General features: G+C 40.1%; 1 protein-coding gene across 3 annotated transcripts in view; it reads right to left on the bottom strand.

Moving 5' to 3' along the window:
- The window catches only part of LOC146574808 (plasma membrane calcium-transporting ATPase 1-like), a 135520-nt gene that overhangs the window by 21113 nt on the left and 95962 nt on the right, over positions 1-18445 (bottom strand). For all 3 annotated transcript variants that reach the window (XM_085274762.1, XM_085274761.1, XM_085274763.1), the window contains 8 exons: positions 16244-16458; positions 15895-16137; positions 14030-14271; positions 13682-13919; positions 9828-10007; positions 8818-8905; positions 8552-8658; positions 2724-2915 (listed from right to left, as the gene is read on the bottom strand). In XM_085274762.1, the coding sequence (XP_085130888.1) occupies positions 2724-2915; positions 8552-8658; positions 8818-8905; positions 9828-10007; positions 13682-13919; positions 14030-14271; positions 15895-16137; positions 16244-16458 (1505 nt within the window). The remainder of the gene's footprint in view (positions 1-2723; positions 2916-8551; positions 8659-8817; positions 8906-9827; positions 10008-13681; positions 13920-14029; positions 14272-15894; positions 16138-16243; positions 16459-18445) is intronic.

The raw sequence follows: 18445 nt of genomic DNA, 5'->3' as shown, positions 1-18445 counted from the left end.
ATGTGACACGGCCAACTCGCCTCCTCGCAGCACTGAGACGGTCACATCGAAATCACAAATTACTCTTTGTTTCTATGGATATTTTATCAAGCGGAGATTTAAAGATGTTTCCACAGCGTGCGACGAGGTACACCAAACACACCAGCCAGCCTCAAAATCGAATCAAAACACGAGTTAATCAAAAGCATAAGTGAAGGCGATGTTTTTACTGTTTTTGAATTTGAGATGAAAACCAGCAACGACACAAACACAATTTCACATGCTGTTTATACGCAAATAGCACACTCATTTAAATAGTTTTACATTCAAAACCTTTTAAAATCTATACATTCAAAAGCATGTGATTCATTGATCACTGATTAGAGATACTGTAGCACAAATGCTAGCAGCTGCTATAGTGAACATACAGTGGCTTACAAAAGTAGTCGGCCCCCTTGAACTTTCCCACATTTTGTCACATTACAGCAACAAACATGAATCAATTTTATTGGAATTCCACATGAAAGACCAATACAAAGTGGTGTACACATGAGAAGTGGAATGAAAATCATACATGATTCCAAACATTTTTTACAAATAAATAACTGCAAAGTGGGGTGTGCGTAATTATTCAGCCACCTTTGGTCTGCGTGCAGTCAGTTGCCCTTAGAAATTTACTTGATGAGTTCTAATGACTAAATCGAGTGCACCAGTGTGTAATCTAATGTCAGTACAAATACAGCTGCTCTGTGACGGCCTCAGAGGTTGTCTAAGAGAATATTGGGAGCAACAACGCCATGAAGTCCAAAGAACACACCAGACAGGTCAGGGATAAAGTTATTGAGAAATTTAAAGCAGGCTTAGGCTACAAAAAGATTTCCCAAACCGTGAACATCCCACGGAGCACTGTTCAAGCGATCATTCAGAAATGGAAGTAGTATGGCACAACTGTAAACCTACCAAGACAAGGCCGTCCACCTAAACTTACAGGCCGAATAAGGAGAGCGCTGATCAGAAATGCAGCCAAGAGGCGCATGGTGACTCTGGACGAGCTGCAGAGATCTACAGCTCAGGTGGGGGAATCTGTCCATAGGACAACTATTAGTCTTGCACTGCACAAAGTTGGCCTTTATGGAAGAGTGGCAAGAAGAAAGCCATTGTTAACAGAAAACCATAAGAAGTTTGCAGTTTGCCACAAGCCATGTGGGGGACACAGCAAACCTGTGGAGGAAGCTGCTCTGGTCAGATGAGACCAAAGTGGAACTTTTTGGCCAAAATGCAAAACGCTATGTGTGGCGTAAAACTAACACTGCACATCACTCTGAACACACCATCCCCACTGTCAAATATGGTGGTGGCAGCATCATGCTCTGGGGGTGCTTCTCTTCAGCAGGGACAGGGAAGCTGGTCAGAGTTGAAGGGAAGATGGATGGAGCCAAATACAGGGCAACCTTGGAAGAAAACCTCTTGGAGTCTGCAAAAGACTTGAGACTGGGGCGGAGGTTCACCTTCCAGCAGGACAACGACCCTAAACATGAAGCCAGGGCAACAATGGAATGGTTTAAAACAAAACATATCTATGTGTTAGAATGGCCCAGTCAAAGTCCAGATCTAAATCCAATCGAGAATCTGTGGCAAGATCTGAAAACTGCTGTTCACAAACGCTGTCCATCTAATCTGACTGAGCTGGAGCTGTTTTGCAAAGAAGAATGGGCAAGGATTTCCGTCTCTAGATGTGCAAAGCTGGTAGAGACAGACCCTAAAAGACTGGCAGCTGTAATTGCAGCAAAAGGTGGTTCTACAAAGTATTGACTCAGGGGGCTGAATAATTACGCACACCCCACTTTTCAGTTATTTGTAAAAAATGTTTGGAATCATGTATGATTTTCATTCCACTTCTCACGTGTACACCACTTTGTATTGGTCTTTCATGTGGACTTCCAATAAAATTGATTCATGTTTGTGGCTGTGATGTGACAAAATGTGGAAAAGTTCAAGGGGCCGAATACTTTTGCAAGCCACTGTATGTATGTGCTCCAAATCTGACACCTGACATTAAGATTCAGCCACACTGGTACTCTGCTTTTTGGTTGTGGCATTCACAAACTGCTATTAACATACATGTGAAAAATGAAAATTTGAAATGATGTTTGGAAACAAAAAATCTAAAGCAAAACACTACAAAGAAGAAGCACACTGAGCACACAAACCTTTGCCAAACAACTCACTCTCTAGGCAGTTCTTACTAGAATTGTATTTTTTTTTTTTATTGTATTCACCACAATAAATTCACCTTTAAGACTTTGGTGGATCGAAGCCAAATTTAAATGGATTGCTTCCATGACCCCACACTACACCCCTTTTCAAGCTATCATTTTTACAGACAGAGTGATGACACACACGCACACAAACACAACCAAAAATAGAACCTCCGCAGTTTTTTCTGCCCACTCGTACTCTAAACTTCTTCTTTCTTTTTTTTTATAAACACAAGCAAACAATATCAAACTGTGAGACTGAATTTAAACAGAAGATTTTGAAAAATCCAGTGATCGTGACGTCCTTTTCTTTTTGGGTTGTGTAGTTACAAACATTATGTGAGATTTTTTCAAAAATTCTCATTCACACGTGTTCGTTCCAGCTTTTTCAGCTCATATTCAGGAGGTCCCACTGAGCCGTCTGTCGTTATTCAGACTCAAACTGGTGTGCTAAATGAGCTGTAATTTCAGACATAAGCGGTTTACCTGTGTGATGCAGGCGCCTGTGAACGCCACAATCACGGCCACCACATTGACGGTCAGCTGGAACTGCAGGAACTTGGAGATGCTGTCGTAGACGTTCCTCCCCCACATGACGGCCTTGACAATACTGGTGAAGTTGTCGTCAGTCAGGATGATGTCAGATGCCTCTTTGGCCACATCTGTGCCGGCGATTCCCTGAAAGGAAGCAGAGAGGCATCATTAGTCCTTGAATAAGAGCAAACAGCCTCTGTGATGCCAAGTTTCCAACAAATACGGAAACTCTGTTCACACAAGATCCACACAAGCAATGAATCAACTCTGCTAAAAAGTGTTCATCGAAACTTTCTTATACATACATTTTTGTATTTTTATGGTATTTATAAAAAAGTTCAAATATCTGAATCTGTGAGAAACGGTGTATTTGGAGCTAGGGTGGTGAGTTAGAGTCATAAAGTACTGGAAGAGACACAAACTACGGTATTATTTTTTAGATTTCAGTCAAATGACATCTCCGGGTACAAAATCAGAATTTTTCTATTTTCCTCCTCATGTTTAAAACACTGCTCGTAAATTACCATCCCAAGCACCAGGTGTGGGCCTGCTGCTGCTGTTTATTGATGCTTAAGGTAATTTCTAATCGTTCCTCCAAAAGGTCCATTGGCTCCAAAATCCATTCAATGCTCATAGGTCCTGTGTTCAAATGCCCAACTTCAGTCATGAAGATAATGTTTACAATAACCAGGCTTCCCCCTTGAGCACTACAAGACCTATGATGTAAAAGACTAAAGTCTGGCACTCTCTTCCAATCTGATTTTTTGTCACAGGCTATGTGATTTTACATAAAGACTGCGCAGTTTGCCTTAAACATAATGTGCAAAGACAAAAACTGTCGAACAAAGACAGAAATGGAAGATGCTCGGAATCACGGCTGAAGAGTGATTTGCTCAGATCAAGCAGTCCAAAAGAAAGAAAACACTTTAGATACCGTGGACACGACATCGATCACATACTTGAACATCAACCAAAGCAAAACTTGCAGCAATTTGTCTTTGCTGGAACACAAAGCAGAGAGCAGAGCAGGTGTAAGACAGTGCTGAGTGTTACAAGCAGGCTACACCAAACAACTGAAAACTCAGGATTTTATTGTTACACTGGACACTGAACTTGCTTAAAAATGCTACCGTTAGCGAAATTAATTAATGAAACCGGCCCTCTCAGCTGTGTTTGTCACTTTGGTGCCTTCTGGAGCACTTTTCATGCAGTTATCCAATAAATAATATGGCTTCCTGTGGCATATTATTATTGGTCTATGACTTTATGGTCACTTTATTCTATTAGTAGTATAGCACTTTCATCCGCAGCTGCTACTTCTGTGTTTATGAATAAATCTGAGTTGACTTGACAATCCTGACAAGCTCCATATAACAAGATGGCCAACAAGCTAACTGAGGCTCAAAAAATGTGGAGACCAAGTCAAAACATCAGCCTGGCTTTGTACTAAACTGCCTCTCAGACTCGCACTTATAGATCCCCAAAGTGCACAACACATAAATCTGAGGGACTGTAAAGTGATTAATAAGGTAAGAAGACAGAAACAAGTATTTCTGCTATGCAAATTCCACATTTACTGCCATCTTCTCCCAATGCTTGACTGATCACCACTCAACTAGACAAACTGTGGTAAGCGGTCACAGATAACACATTGCTTTACCTTAATGAGTCCCAGTAGTCACAACCTAAAAAGCCTTGGAACCGTGACTAACTAATTGTGCATAAACATCTCAGCTGTGAGCAAGAGAACTCTGGTTTACTGAAGCTCATCTAACACCAAAATGTTGAGCTGGAGAGCCCACAGTTTCCTCAGAGATGGATAAACGATTATCTTTCTGTGGAGTTTAATGTTACTGCTTCCTAGCTCATCCGCAGGGTACAAGCACAGTTGAATAATGCTGCCGAGGTTGTAACGGCAGAGCAGTATGACAGGTACAAGGAGAAAGTCCAGCTGTTCAGCTTCACTATGGATAAAGCGACGACTTATTGTTGGGTTCTTTCTCATCTCCTGTAGATGCGAACAATCTGCCAGCTGGACGTTTAATTTTTAAACCCCCTTTCATCTAAAGTCTGAAAAGCTTTGACAGAGAGTATTTTATGCTGCTCAACTGACAGTAAAGTAAAAATAAAACAGGAGGGTCGGCCTTGTCTTAAACAGCAATTCTAAAGAAGTTCTGAGCTGCTGTGTCTCTCTACGCAGGCAGACTCGCTCAAACAGATGGAGGTGAATCGCTTTCAGTTTCCCAGCTAACCAGGCGATAATTGAACAGGGACGCTGGAGTTGAAACTGAAAATGTTCCAAATGGGACATATAAGCGCTGAAAGGTCACTGCTTTAAATCCACAAATTGCTTTTGTGATGTGTTTAGGAACAGTAGCTACTATCAGGGAATTGTTTGACAGCACAGCAGCTGCTCAGCACCCTGCAGGAGAGCCTGATGTTCAGATGACTTTCCCCAGTAAATAAAGGTCACAACAACACACAGAGGAGTCAGCTGTGAACTCGTCCACATGCATGTATTCTGTTTTTAAACAGATACACATTGGCAAGTTGTCAGCTGATCATCTGTTCAGTGTTACTCTTTAGAGGTGAGAGTTATGACGCCACAGTGTTAATTCATTCAGTTTCAAATACAGCAGAATTGGATCCTTTAAATCTACAAACACTTCACTCGCAGGCTGTCTCTGTTTTACAAACTTGCACGATACAAAGAAATGCTACCATTTGGCACTGGGTTGCCAGGTCTGTGGTTTTCCTGCAGAATTGGAATACTTGCCTCTGTCAGTGCGCCCCAGGGCAGCTGTGGCTACAATGTAGCTTGCCATCACCAGTGTGTGAATGTGTGGATGACTGAATGTAGTGTAAAGCGCTTTGGGGTCCATAGGGACTAAGTAAAGCGCTATACAAATACAGGCCATTTACCATTTACTTTACAAGTTGCAGTTGCCATCCTGAACTCCTGTACAAGTTTACTTAAAACAGTCTTCACTTTGAGGTAAATATGATGAAGATTCGGTTGGTGCGTCAAAAGTGTTACATAACAAATGAGCTGACGTAGGTGCAGCGCTTGGGAATCATAAAACTGGGACAGTGAAAACAACTGAATTTACACAGCAAACAAATGTTTATGAGTGGCTGTAGGAGAAAGTTTACTGAGACATATTTTGACATATGTCAAACAAAAACATGTTTATGCAATTTTATCTCTTTTCCATTTCCTCCAAAGATAAATATGGTTTTAACTTTTGAAACTTTTAGGTGATGTAAATAAGGAGTGCGATGTTTCCCCTTAGTGAGTTAGCTTTGTGCTATAAACACAAGCCCCAATATGTTTCGTTCCAAAAGTTCTACTGGGAAGATGATCATTTTATCCGGGCTGAGCTCAAGTCCAAACTTGGACGTCTCATGTTCTCATTTCCATAGTAACAACTTTCTAAGCCACCTGGAAGAAAGCTATAAATATTGTAAATAATGATGATTGCTGACCCTTTTCAAATGTATCCTGAAAAGCAGCACATTTTCCAAGACATATTTCCTTACAGCATGCCACTGGTTGTAAATGTATTTCCTGATAGTCTCCAAAAAAAAAGAAAAAAGAAAAAATCAATTTCCCTACTTAAAACTTGCTTGAGGTGTTTCATTTATTGTTGATGTGCGAGTCATGTGCATTAACAATACTTTTACCAGAGTAAATGTAACCATCATGTGATGGATTACTCAACTCAAGTTTCAGGAGTCTGAAAATTAATTTGTTAACGAAAAATAAAAACTAATAAATGTTGTTTCACTTAAATCTATAAAACACACCCAGATCGCCCAGAGGATTGTTATTGGTCATATATAAAACTCAAATGGGAGTTTCAGCCACCCACCCACTACCTTTTGATTGCTATTCTTCGCGTTTAGTGACCACTTTCAGGCATTTCTCAACATCATTACTTTAACTGTTATTACACACTTTCAGCTATGAATTTACCACATTTGTGTCTTGATAAAGTGCTAGTCACACTTTTAGCCAAGAAGCTCCTTCTTTTAATTTATAATTTTAGCTACTATAATAACTGTTTATCTAGTTTTTCCAGCTACCAATTTCATTTGTTTAACTTTCTTTTTCTTTTTTTTAAGTAATCAGTTGGTCAACAATAATATGCATAGTCACCATTGCTTATACAGCTTTCTAGTGCGATTCCTCTTTATGGTTATTCTTCTGCTTTTGTTTATTTAATTAAAGAATATGAAAACAGAGCATGAGATGTTTGAGAGAAAGAAAAAACAAACAAACTTAATAAATTACAGTAACCAGATATACTTGGATATTAACCTAATGAGGAAATATCTATCTAAATCATAAAAAAGTACTGATATAATGAAATTAAGTTATAGGAAGGGCATTTCAAGGAGATACCATCTCTCCACTTTTCCTCAGACTGACCCTCCTGTAGCCTCATGAACCCAATATCAGGGCAAAGTGTGTAATAGACACGGCGGTCCATCATGTGTATGTCATGCTTTGCTTCTCCAAAGCATGAAATGCACAGGTGAAGTTGCATTACCAGCAGAGGGACATAGTATATCTAAAAAGCCAAGATGTTGCTCGTGACCCAGGAAGGTGTAAAGTAACTCCAGGATCAGTCTATGCCAGAAACAATTAAGCTAGGTGGCTAATATGCAGTTACAGATAAATATTTTAGTGATGTCTCTAAACGCTTTCTCGTGATTATTTTCAAGGTGAAGTAATATCATAAAATTCTTAAAGGGGGCGATATCTGACTCTGTAAATTGAAGTGCTGTGAGGTCTGGAAAGGTGGGATAAGATAGCCAAACGCTCGCCATGAAACAGAGCTTGATATTTTTCTATCTAAATGTGTTTTTAAACTATTTTGTTTGTTCATTTTTACTTTTACCTGAATATTTTAACTACATTTAACTAATAAATTCCACATATTTTTAACCAGCTATTGTATTTTTTTCATTAAGTTTGTTTAGCTAAAACCATAATGTTTTTATCCATACATGTGTTGAACTAATATTTCCAGATTTTAATAATTCAGCATTGTAGCTTCACATTATGAATGATTATCCATAACATGTTTTTGTAAATGGGTGAACAATCTAACAGTTTCAACTGTTTTGTTAAGCGAATTCAACTTTTTTCCACTTCGTGACCATTACTTATTTGTTTTAATCATTTTAGCAATTAATTTTGGCTGGGTCGGTCTTTTTATCTATTAACTTTAGTTAAAAGTGTTAACTTTCTTGCTCAAACACATTCTGCTCTTACCACTTCTTTAATTAAACTGTGATTTCAGTTTTTTCTTTTTTCCTTTTTGAGATAATCTGTCCAAATACCCTCAAAAATGTGCAAAAATGCACCCCGGAGTACATGCACTCTGGTTGATAAAACAGACAACATAAAGAAACAGCATTAGTCTCACTCTCTGTGAGTTGATCTGTAGAAAACAAAGGCAGTGACAAGGTGGTAGAGTGGGGCCCCACTGTGCTGAATGCACCGAACTCAACATTTATTGATTTATTATTCCATTTCACAGCTATCTTAATGAATCCGCGGCATTAAACTGAAGAGTTATTGTCAATGACGTTTAGAGAAATGACCTATTTCATGGCTGCATTAGAAACATAATTAACTGAAAGGCTTATTTTTTTCTTTAGGTAATGATGCAGAGAAACTTAAGTAGCAGAAGAGTGAAGCAATGAAGAGCCGTGAAACAAAGGCAACAGAAGAAAAGGACGAGGGGAAAAAAAAATGAAGAAGTGGTTACCATAGCAAAGCCAACATCAGCTTTCTTGAGGGCGGGGCCGTCGTTGGTACCGTCTCCTGTCACTGCAACCACCTGTCGGGTTTCGCCCACTGTGCTGTCGATGATGCCTGATCAGCAGAGTGAAACAACAAGAACCTAGTGAGTGCATGATCATTCAAAAAAAGAAGGGGGAAAAAAGTAGATCCATTTACAGCAGCTTGACTAAAGGTTTACATATACACGCAGATTTAAAGCAGCTCAACAGTCTCCTGTCAGAACAAACCCACCTTTGACCAGAGTGTGTTTGTCTGTGGGTGATGATCGAGCCAGAACACGCAGCTTGGGCCAAACTTTGTCCAGACGCTCTTGTTCCACCTAGAAATGACATGTTTAAGTTTCAAATAATCTTTTTCTAGCATATAAAAATAACCATCCCAGTTGGGTACAGAGCAATAATGGGGACTTGGAGCTTCATCTTTAACTGGACAAATCTGAGCACTTTACTGGGCAGAGCAAGCAAAGCATAAGTCATAAACCTAATGCATGTGTTTGAATTTGCCTCGAGGCCATTTGCTGTGTCTGTCCTATCCAAATAAAGACAATGTCCGAAACTCCAGGACAGGCAGTGAGAGAAACAGCCAACTGCTTAAGAGTTAAACTGATTAATTGGTTAATGGGCTGCACTGATAGTTCTATAAGCTTTTCTAGATTTACTGAGCACTCAAAGCACTTTTTATGCTATGAGCTGCATCCATCCATTTACACACACTCATGCAGCACTTTATGTACACAAACACTCACACACTGATGGATGCATCAGGGGCAATTTAAGCTTCACTATCCGTACAATCAGTAAACAAAGCTCTCTACCTCCCAAACCCCCAAAAATCAGCTGATATAAGCTTAATGCAGACAGATCAGTTTAACATGATACTGTTGTAAAGAGTGCTGTGTGGACGGTATCAGCTGAACAGGTAAAACACTACCAAACACAACATCTCCCTCGCTCTAATAAGATACCTATAAGATACATTAGGAAACTTAATGTTTGCTGCTTTTGTACATAAGCCTTTGGAAGGGGGTTAACTCAGGGCCGTTAGGCCACCAGAGATGTAATGGGCTAGTGGAAATCTGGCATTAGCAACAAAGACTTATTGGGCCATATTGACTTAATTTGGTGGTTGTTTTGAGTTCATTTCAGAGTCATTCTCTGGTCAAAGCTTCTTTTTTTTTTTTTTAAACTTAAATGCTCATATGAATGTTGCTTGCAGTTGGATTCTTTTTGTAGTCGTTTTACCTCTCCCTTGTCATTTCTTATTTGTTGGTTGAACTCTTTGCCCTCCAGACACAGGAAGTCCTCCCCAGGCAGCAGGATGCCACACTTAGTCGCAATGGCACGAGCAGTGTTGATGTTGTCTCCGGTAACCATGCGCACGGTAATGCCTGCACGCTGGCACTTAGAAATAGCCTCGGGTACCTGGAGGAGAGTCAGAACAAAGGGACTTGAGCATTTTCACAGTAAAAAAAAACAAAAAACCTTGAAGATGAATGCAGAGTGACAGAAAAGATGAAGGTGATTTTGAGTCTGAAACATAAGGAAGGACCCCTTGCCTTTAACCCAAATAAAAAAACTGTCACAAACATTCTGTTGGTTGTTTCTTCAGGGTCTTAAAAGATGTTAAAGAAAGAGTTTATATTGCAGCAGAGCTTGTGTGTAAGAGGTCCAATTCCAGCAGCAGCAGATTTTACATGAGAACCACCGTCGTTGTTCTTAAACCCACCCTGAGATTCATTCATCTCGGTCTGGGAGAGGTGATAGTGACTACACAAAGGTACACAGACGAGAGAGGTGCTGACTGCTTCTTGTGCTCCTCAGGTGGTCCGACTGATATGACCAAAACCCAACAGAGGGCACATTTTTTGCTTACAAATACATACAAATGTTGCACAGTTCTCATTTAAAGTGCCTCAGCCAGGGTGCAGCATACTGTTTCCCTTCCTTAAGAATGGCTTCTTAACAGCCATCCTTCCACTGAGACCATTTCTGAGGAGGAAGTAAACAGTGGATCCCCTGAACGGCCAGCTTCATCTCTCTATTCCTGTGTCAGGTCTTTTTAGGCATCCCACTTCTTTTTTTGTCTTCCGGGTCTCGCTTTTCCTCATAATTTTAAGGACATATTACACAACATGCCAAGATATGCAGAGTTTTCATCTCTTTGGGAATCAACTTGTTGGAGCAAAGATTTTCTGCTGTCAAACTATAAGATCGTTGGGATTTTTAATGGATTTGGCTAAAGAAAAGGTACAGATGTGTTTTTCTTACAGGCTGTGAGTAACAAAGTTCCCAAAGACACAATTTAAAATTGTTTTTTTGCTAAGTTGTCTGCTATGTGTAGACACAACGCTGGTTCATTACCTGGAGTTAGTGACCTACGAATCATTCAAGCATCAAAATGCACCTGCTAAATTGCTTAAGAAACAAAAAAACATTCTCTCAAAGGTTTATGTACAAGGGCTGGGCTGAAAATGAGTGAAAAAGCAGCCAGTGTCCGAAGAAAAATGTTAAAAGAGCTTCAGAAAGCCTAGAGATCTATTGCTAAAGAGCATTTTTAAAATTAGTCTGGCTCCTTTTGTAGCACAATGTAAAGAAATAATGGGTGGCTCAGGACTTTGGCGCAACACTGCGGACACTTACATTAATTATAGTAAAATGTTGTAGGAAATGCTCTATGAATGGTCTGCATACATTACCCTTTAAGTTAATGAACCAATCAGGTTAAAAGGGGATCCTTGTGTTTCCTTAACTTTCAGCACTGACTGCTTGATTTTGGGGTTACTTGCAGTTACAAAAACACTTTTTCTGAACGTGAGGAGAAAAAATTATTTGTAGCACAAAGCCAAAATATTCAGTCTTGTGCCCATCACAAGTTGTGAAGAGATAAACACTGTGCTGCTGATTGACTCCTGCTGCTCTCCGGTTATTTCCATCCTGTTGGTGATCTTTGTGCTCTGACATTAAAGCAGCAGGCAGCAGCACTGATGCTTTCTCAGCTTCATTACAGGCCTCATTTAACACTTCAGAGCATCCGGACTGTAAGATCTGGCTAGGACAAACTTCGGTCTTCATGTTAGGAGAAAGTTAATGGCATGCTTACACAAATATAACAATATAGTCAAGAGCAGCCTCTCAGATGAGTTTCAATCTCAATGAAGAAAATTTAAGCTCCCTGTTTGGTCTGTTTAACTTATTTTTGCATCATCAGAAAAAACAAGCTGCACACCACAAACTCTGATTATCCCGTAGATCTACTGATCCCTGCGTGAAGTCTGGATTATTGCAGGCAACAGAAGCAGCAGCCTCTTACTGCTGTTTAGTAAAGCAACAAAGCTATTTCCGGCGCTTTTCATGTGAACAACTGATTGCAACACTATGAACGTCTTTGAATAGGGACCTTCTGGAAGTGTGAGAAACAAAAACACACACAAATGGCACAGAGCTGTTAGCGAGAGGATAGGGAGGAGGACAGCGGGAGGTAGAAACAACTGGATTATCTGTCAGTCTGCATGCATAGACAGCTTATCAGTCCTTTTACCTTTTTTTTAGGCAAAGTGGAAATTATGTAAATTCATCTCCCATGAAAATACAATATTTATCAAGGCACTGGGATGTGACATATGACTGAATGGTAATTATGTAATCCATAATTACAGTGTGTTTCTTGTTGAATAACATCATGGTCTCTTCCTCTCTGCTCTCACTGACTGTTAGGTTATCCACACTTCAGGTCAAAAGAGGAAATGACACATCGTGAATAGAAAAGTCTTTTTGGTGAACAGCGAACATTGTTTTATGTTCAGCCTTTTTATTCGGAGCTGCGGTTTTGCATGGTTAAAACAGATCCACGATTTTATCTAAACAGCGAATCACAAACAAATCTGAACAAAAAAACGTCAAAACCATATAAGACGTGAAATGGTAAGCCCATGCAATTCCATACTAACCACCACTAACCACTGAAGCTGCCATGGAAATCTATGGAAAAATGGTCCTCATATCCCTTACTCTGTGACTTCAGTATAGTTTCCTGATAAGTTTATGGTCTCAATGACTAGCTTCAAATTATGCTGATCACATTAAGAATCAGAAAAGAAGATCCCTGTCACATTTCAAAACACCAACATGGCTACGCTGAAACCATTCACCTTGGGGTTTCGTAGCAGTCTGGCCAGTCCTCTTTAAATATCTTCGTAAAGGGGGCCCTCTATGGTTGTCCTAATGTTTTTGTCATATATACACAAAGCGATGGATACTCTTCCAACAACAAGGTCAGTTTATGTGCAAGTAGTGCCTATGAGCTAATACAGATCTGGCTGTCAGCAATGAAGCCCCATCCACCTGTTACCGTTTATGAGGGGCAGCCAATGAGAGGAATGGTGGCTGCACCACAGTCCAGTATAAAAATAAATCAGGATTATTTTCACCTGTGAATCATGCTAAGCTACCACAGTGGTATTCAATTGAAGTAATTTGGACCAAGAAATGTGCATTAACTTCATATTTAACTGCACACATTCTGAGCTAATGGTGGCTGGAAAGCATGTTGGTGCATTTGTTAGCACTGTTACCTCACAGCAAGGAGGTTCCTGATTCAAACCCTCTGATTGGCTCGGGGCTTTCAGAGGACATTGCATGTACTCTGATGTCTTCCCAGAGTCTCAAAAATGCATGTTAACATGCGGGTTAATTTATGCTTGTTAATTAGCCACAGATGTGAAAGAATGCTTGTCTGCTTTTCTGTGTAAGCGCTGTAAAGAACTGGCAAACTGTCCAAGGAGAAGTCTTTTCCTCAGCCTATGACATCTGGGATAAGCTCTAGCCTAATTAAAACGATGAATGGAAACTCTTTTTATGACTTTAATATTTTGTTTATATGACTGCTTTGCAACACAGTGTTTTCAACAATGCTACAGAAATAAAGATTGGGATGTTTGGCCATGAACACGCCCAAAGAGGAAAGGTGAAAATGATAAGAATAAATAAGCTGTATAAAGATTCTTCAGCAGGTAACATCATTGATTTTGAAACCTAACGGCACATTGGCCAACACGAGCTGTTAACTACAGAGAGCATTTTGATCGGTGGTGCTGTACCTCAGGTCTGACGGGATCTTCGATCCCCACCACGGCGATGCAGGTCAGTTCGTTGAGGATGTCATTCTCAGCGTCCCAGTCTGGCTCTCCAGCCTCAGCAGGAAAGTCCCTGTAGGCCACACAGATGGTCCTCAGCCCATCGCACGCCATCGGCTCAATCACCTTTCGCACCATCTCGTCACGGTCCTTGGGCTTGAAGACACGAGGCTGGCCCTGGGCGTCCAAGATACGAGAGCATCTGGGAGATGAGAGAGAATCAGAGGAAGTGAAGGGAGATTATAAAGGTATACCAAAAAGGTTACTGTGTCCACCCAAGCAGCCATCTTTCCTCAGACTGTTTGTTCTTACTTCCTCAGGATGATCTCTGATGCTCCTTTGCTGTACATCCGGAAGCCTCCGTCAGCGTTCTTTAGCACCGTGCTCATGGATTTGCGGGAGGAGTTAAAGGTGTAAACCTTGTAGAGTTTCTCTTCGGGGACTTCATCTCTGATTGGCTGGTAGTCCCTCTTCAGCTCCAGCACCAGGCCCAGCAGAGCACATTCAGTCTTGTTACCCACATGGCGAGGTAAGCCGCCTTCTTTCTCCGGGGGCTGAGGAGCGAGAAAAAGTTTGGAGGTGCTTAAACATGATTAAAGTTACAAGAAAAGCGGGTCACTAGGAACATCCAGCGGTTCAGGTTTGTTTGATGTTTGCTGGTTCAATCAGAGAAGCTTGGGCTCCAGAATTAATCAAATTTTAATCATTTCATTGGGTCTATACGCACAAAACAAGACCATCTGAAGAACACAACGCTTCTGTAGCTGCAATTCAGGTACATGTGCAGGTTAACAGTAACTGTCAGTCATGTTGGTGCCATGAAACAGGTTTAATACTATAATTTAAAATCACTTAACACACATGGTGACACATATCTAATAAATTAATATAATAAATTATATCAGATAAATGATTTTAATTAAAATGTTAGTATTCATTTTTCTTGACTTGACATGAGCCAGCGTTAGCTTGGGTTTCAAGTCCAATATGAACACAGCGATGTACTAGGAGATTTTAGAGCACTTCATGCTTCCATGTGAGGACATGCGTTATGGAAATGACAGTTTCCTTTTCCAGCAGGAGTTAAAACCTACACACAGTGCCAAAACCGCAACCAAACGGTTTGTTGGCCATAATTTTACTCTGTTTGATAAGCGAGCCAACTCCACTTACTCTGAATCTACGGGGATATTGTCAGGGAGAAGAATGTCCAATATAAAAAGAGCTGAAGGCTGATATCAAGCACTGCGGGCTTCAGTGACACCTCAGCAGTGCCACAAGCTGATCATCTCCATGCCACACCGCACTGATGTTGTAATTCGTAACTTGAAAAGCATCCAGTGTGTAAATGACCATAATTTTCAGACACCAGACATTTCTGTATTGCCATAATCATCAAAATGAAATTTAAAAAAAGGCTTTATATCTAACATATACAAAATATATCAGAGATTACTTTTTTGAGATATTTTCATTATCTGACTACCTCTTGTTTTCTCTGTCATGATGACACTCGCTATAATAAAACTATGGACTACCAAACACTAATAACACTACATACTAGTCTACATACTGTAATAAGAATACAGTACTTTGATCTGTAAAATAGATGGTTACTGTATGTAGGTAATGCGTTACCACTTTCTGCTTGGGGTGTGGAGGATAAACAGAAGGACAGAAAGCTCCCGGAGCGAATGCTGCTCACATTTATGCACACCTGAGGCCAAATTTTCAGAGTATGGCAAAGTTGTATGTTTGTGAAGAATGCGATCAACAGTTTGTATTGGCTCATAAATATACACTCAATATAAGAAGGGATGATGCTGAATCTCATTCATTAGATTGTGCTCAGATTTTTCTGGTATGTTCTTTGCTTAGATGTTTTTTCTCCTGTGTAATCATCAGGAAACATTGTCCCAACTATAGTTACTGCCTCAGGCAGGCACTCATGTTGCAGTTTATATGCTTGTCAGTCTATACTCATAACTTGCGTAGTGAAGACTTCCATTAATAAAGCATTTATCACAGCACAGCTTCTTTCTTTAACATAAATGAAATGTTAGGCCCATAAATAACTGAATATTCTCTGTTTATTATTATAGATGCTCCAGAGCCAAATAATTGCATTTGGAACACCTGAGTGTCACTATTTGTCGATGTGATAGTTAAAGACTCACCAGGATCTTGGTGGTGTACGCTGAGTTGATAGAGATGCTGTTGACCATTATTTCCAAAGTATCCGGCTTGATAGCATCTGGTTCTGGGACAGTCTTGTAGTGCGTATCGCCGATGTATGCCTGCACCACTGTCATCCGATTCATAGTCAAAGTACCCGTCTTGTCGGAGCAGATAGCCGTGGCGTTGCCCATGGTTTCACAGGCGTCAAGGTGACGCACCAGGTTGTTGTCTTTCATCATTTTCTAAGGGATGGACGATGAAGGTGCACTCATTAAAACCTCAGCGTCTCTGACATGATTTTGAGAGGATTCTATTAATGTTAAATTTACATAATTCCCTCCTGCTCACCTTGACAGAGTAGGCCAGAGAGATGGTGACAGCAAGCGGCAGCCCCTCAGGGACAGCGACGACCAGAACTGTCACACCGATGATGAAGAACTTGACAAAATACTGAATGTAAATGGGGGTGCACTCAGCTAACCACTGCCGACCCTGGACCCCAAAGGTGTCGATCACAAAGTAGAGGATGAGGATGATAACTGTCACCGCCGACATGATCAGACCTGGGTGGAACAAGAGCAGTTTTCCATTAAAGTCAAGTAAGCTTTTTTTAAGGGTTTTAAGGTTTCTACAACACGTATCTTTAAACCTTCAGTTTCAATCCTTTGGGACTGAGGCTGTTCTTTTGTTGCTGTGTTCCCAGTTTCTATGGACTCCTGTGTTCCTCCATCTCTGCTAACTTGTTTAGTCTCTGTCTTCATGTAATTTTGTAGTTTACTTTCAAGTTTTTCATGTACCTGGTTCTAGTTTTACCTCCGGCTCTTTCCTCCTTTGCAACTGTTTTTCTAGCACTCATTAGTTTTACCTGTCTTTAATTACTTTCCATTGTTTCATGTAATCAGTCTCTGTCTGTATATAATCTTGTCTTTCCATAAATCCTGTGTTTGACATCTGGATTCCTGTTTTATTTACTCCTTTGGGAATTATGTTTACCATTTTCAGCTGTTAGTAAATAAAGGCTAATTTTTTTGTTAGCATGCCTATCTTCTCTAACCATTTTATGTCATGTATGATGTTATAATCTTGGTGATCCAATACCTATTATCTTATTTTGTATTCAGCAACTTATACTCACATTTTAAATTGACTTACTTGACTGATCTGCACTTCTTGTCCACATTTCATACTTTTACACATTTTTTTCTAAGCAGAAGACACGTCTGCAGTGACAAGTGCACGGGACTGTTAATGTTTACCTTTAAATGCTTAATTTAATGACATTGTGATCATTATTTGAGTGACGACATTTGTGTGTTGAAGAACACTGTAAAGGCTTAGCTATTAACAGCCCACCATGACTGTGTCTGCAGCGATTAATGACACTTGTTCAGTGAACCTATTCAAGGTTGTTAAGGTTAATAAAACCAGCGTTCCTGGAACGCAGTGTGTCTTAACTCATGATGGAAATACAGCTGCTCAACTTCAGCTTTCTAAAGTTGGTCAATCTTAGTGCATTTTCAGATTATAGTCCCCATTATTTGCTCAAAAAAAATCCACTGAGAACTGACGTAAAAAGTATCCTTAACTTAAACTATCTTTTTTTCTGATTTCCTGCCTCATTGGAAAGGCCGGAATGTCCTCTATTGAGCACATCAGTAGGGTAGCTCAAATAAGTCAAAAGATATAGACCAAAACCAAATGTCCATTACAGAGGACATTTGGAGACTATGGCTTAGTTTATTAGGTTTACGTGACTTGTCCACATTAAGTACTGCAGATTCAGTCACATTCAAGTTATTAAAAACCTTCTTTTATTTAAATTAGCATTTTTTAAGCAAAACCAACCTGGCATTTTTCACAGTGCTGTGGCAGCACTTTTCAGATCTCTTGTGGTGCTTTTAAAGATGATCTGATGAGCAGTCCTGCTGAAGACCTGCTGGCAAACTCTCCCTGTGGTCTAGCCTTTTGGGAAATATTTAACCACACTGTCCCCAGTCTGATGCTACTACAAAATAATTTTGATTGCATGTCATCCCCTTTGCTTTCCATGTCTCTGTTTCTATAGTCAACTACCAAAAGAAAATACACTTTAATCTTTAATCTATTTAAGCTTTGGTGTCTAACTGCACTGATTCCGGACTGCCAACACTTGAATATGTCTCGCTTGTAAAAAATTGAAAGGTGGTTAAACTATGATATTTAATAAGGCAGTGAAGTCTGGATGCCTGTAACCAGACAACATCCTGAATATCAAACAGGTGAGGGGAAGTAACAGAAAATTCCCGTTTGTGTTTCTGTACTTCATCTCTCCTGTCAGTCACCTCCAGTCAAAGTGTTTGGCCCAAATTCTATTTCTGTTCGGTAATGATGTCCTGAAAACCCCTTGGTGTATTAAGGTCAATTGAAATGACACAGAAAATGCTTTCAATTCCGGGATGAATCGTGTCCCCAATAAAAAACATCCATCCAATAGAACTGAGTGCATTTTGACCCTCAGCCTCTTCGTCCCTGCGCTGCCTGATCACTTTGTGTGCTATTAGAGGGCAAGAC

The sequence above is a fragment of the Mchenga conophoros genome, linkage group LG5, assembly GCF_057382185.1.
Source record: "Mchenga conophoros isolate Kocher_MC1m ecotype Shallow Benthic linkage group LG5, M_conophoros_male_GT1.1, whole genome shotgun sequence".
NCBI lineage: Eukaryota > Metazoa > Chordata > Actinopteri > Cichliformes > Cichlidae > Mchenga > Mchenga conophoros.
The sequence above is the reverse complement of the archived record's forward strand: the minus strand, read 5'-3'. Positions and strand labels throughout refer to the sequence as shown.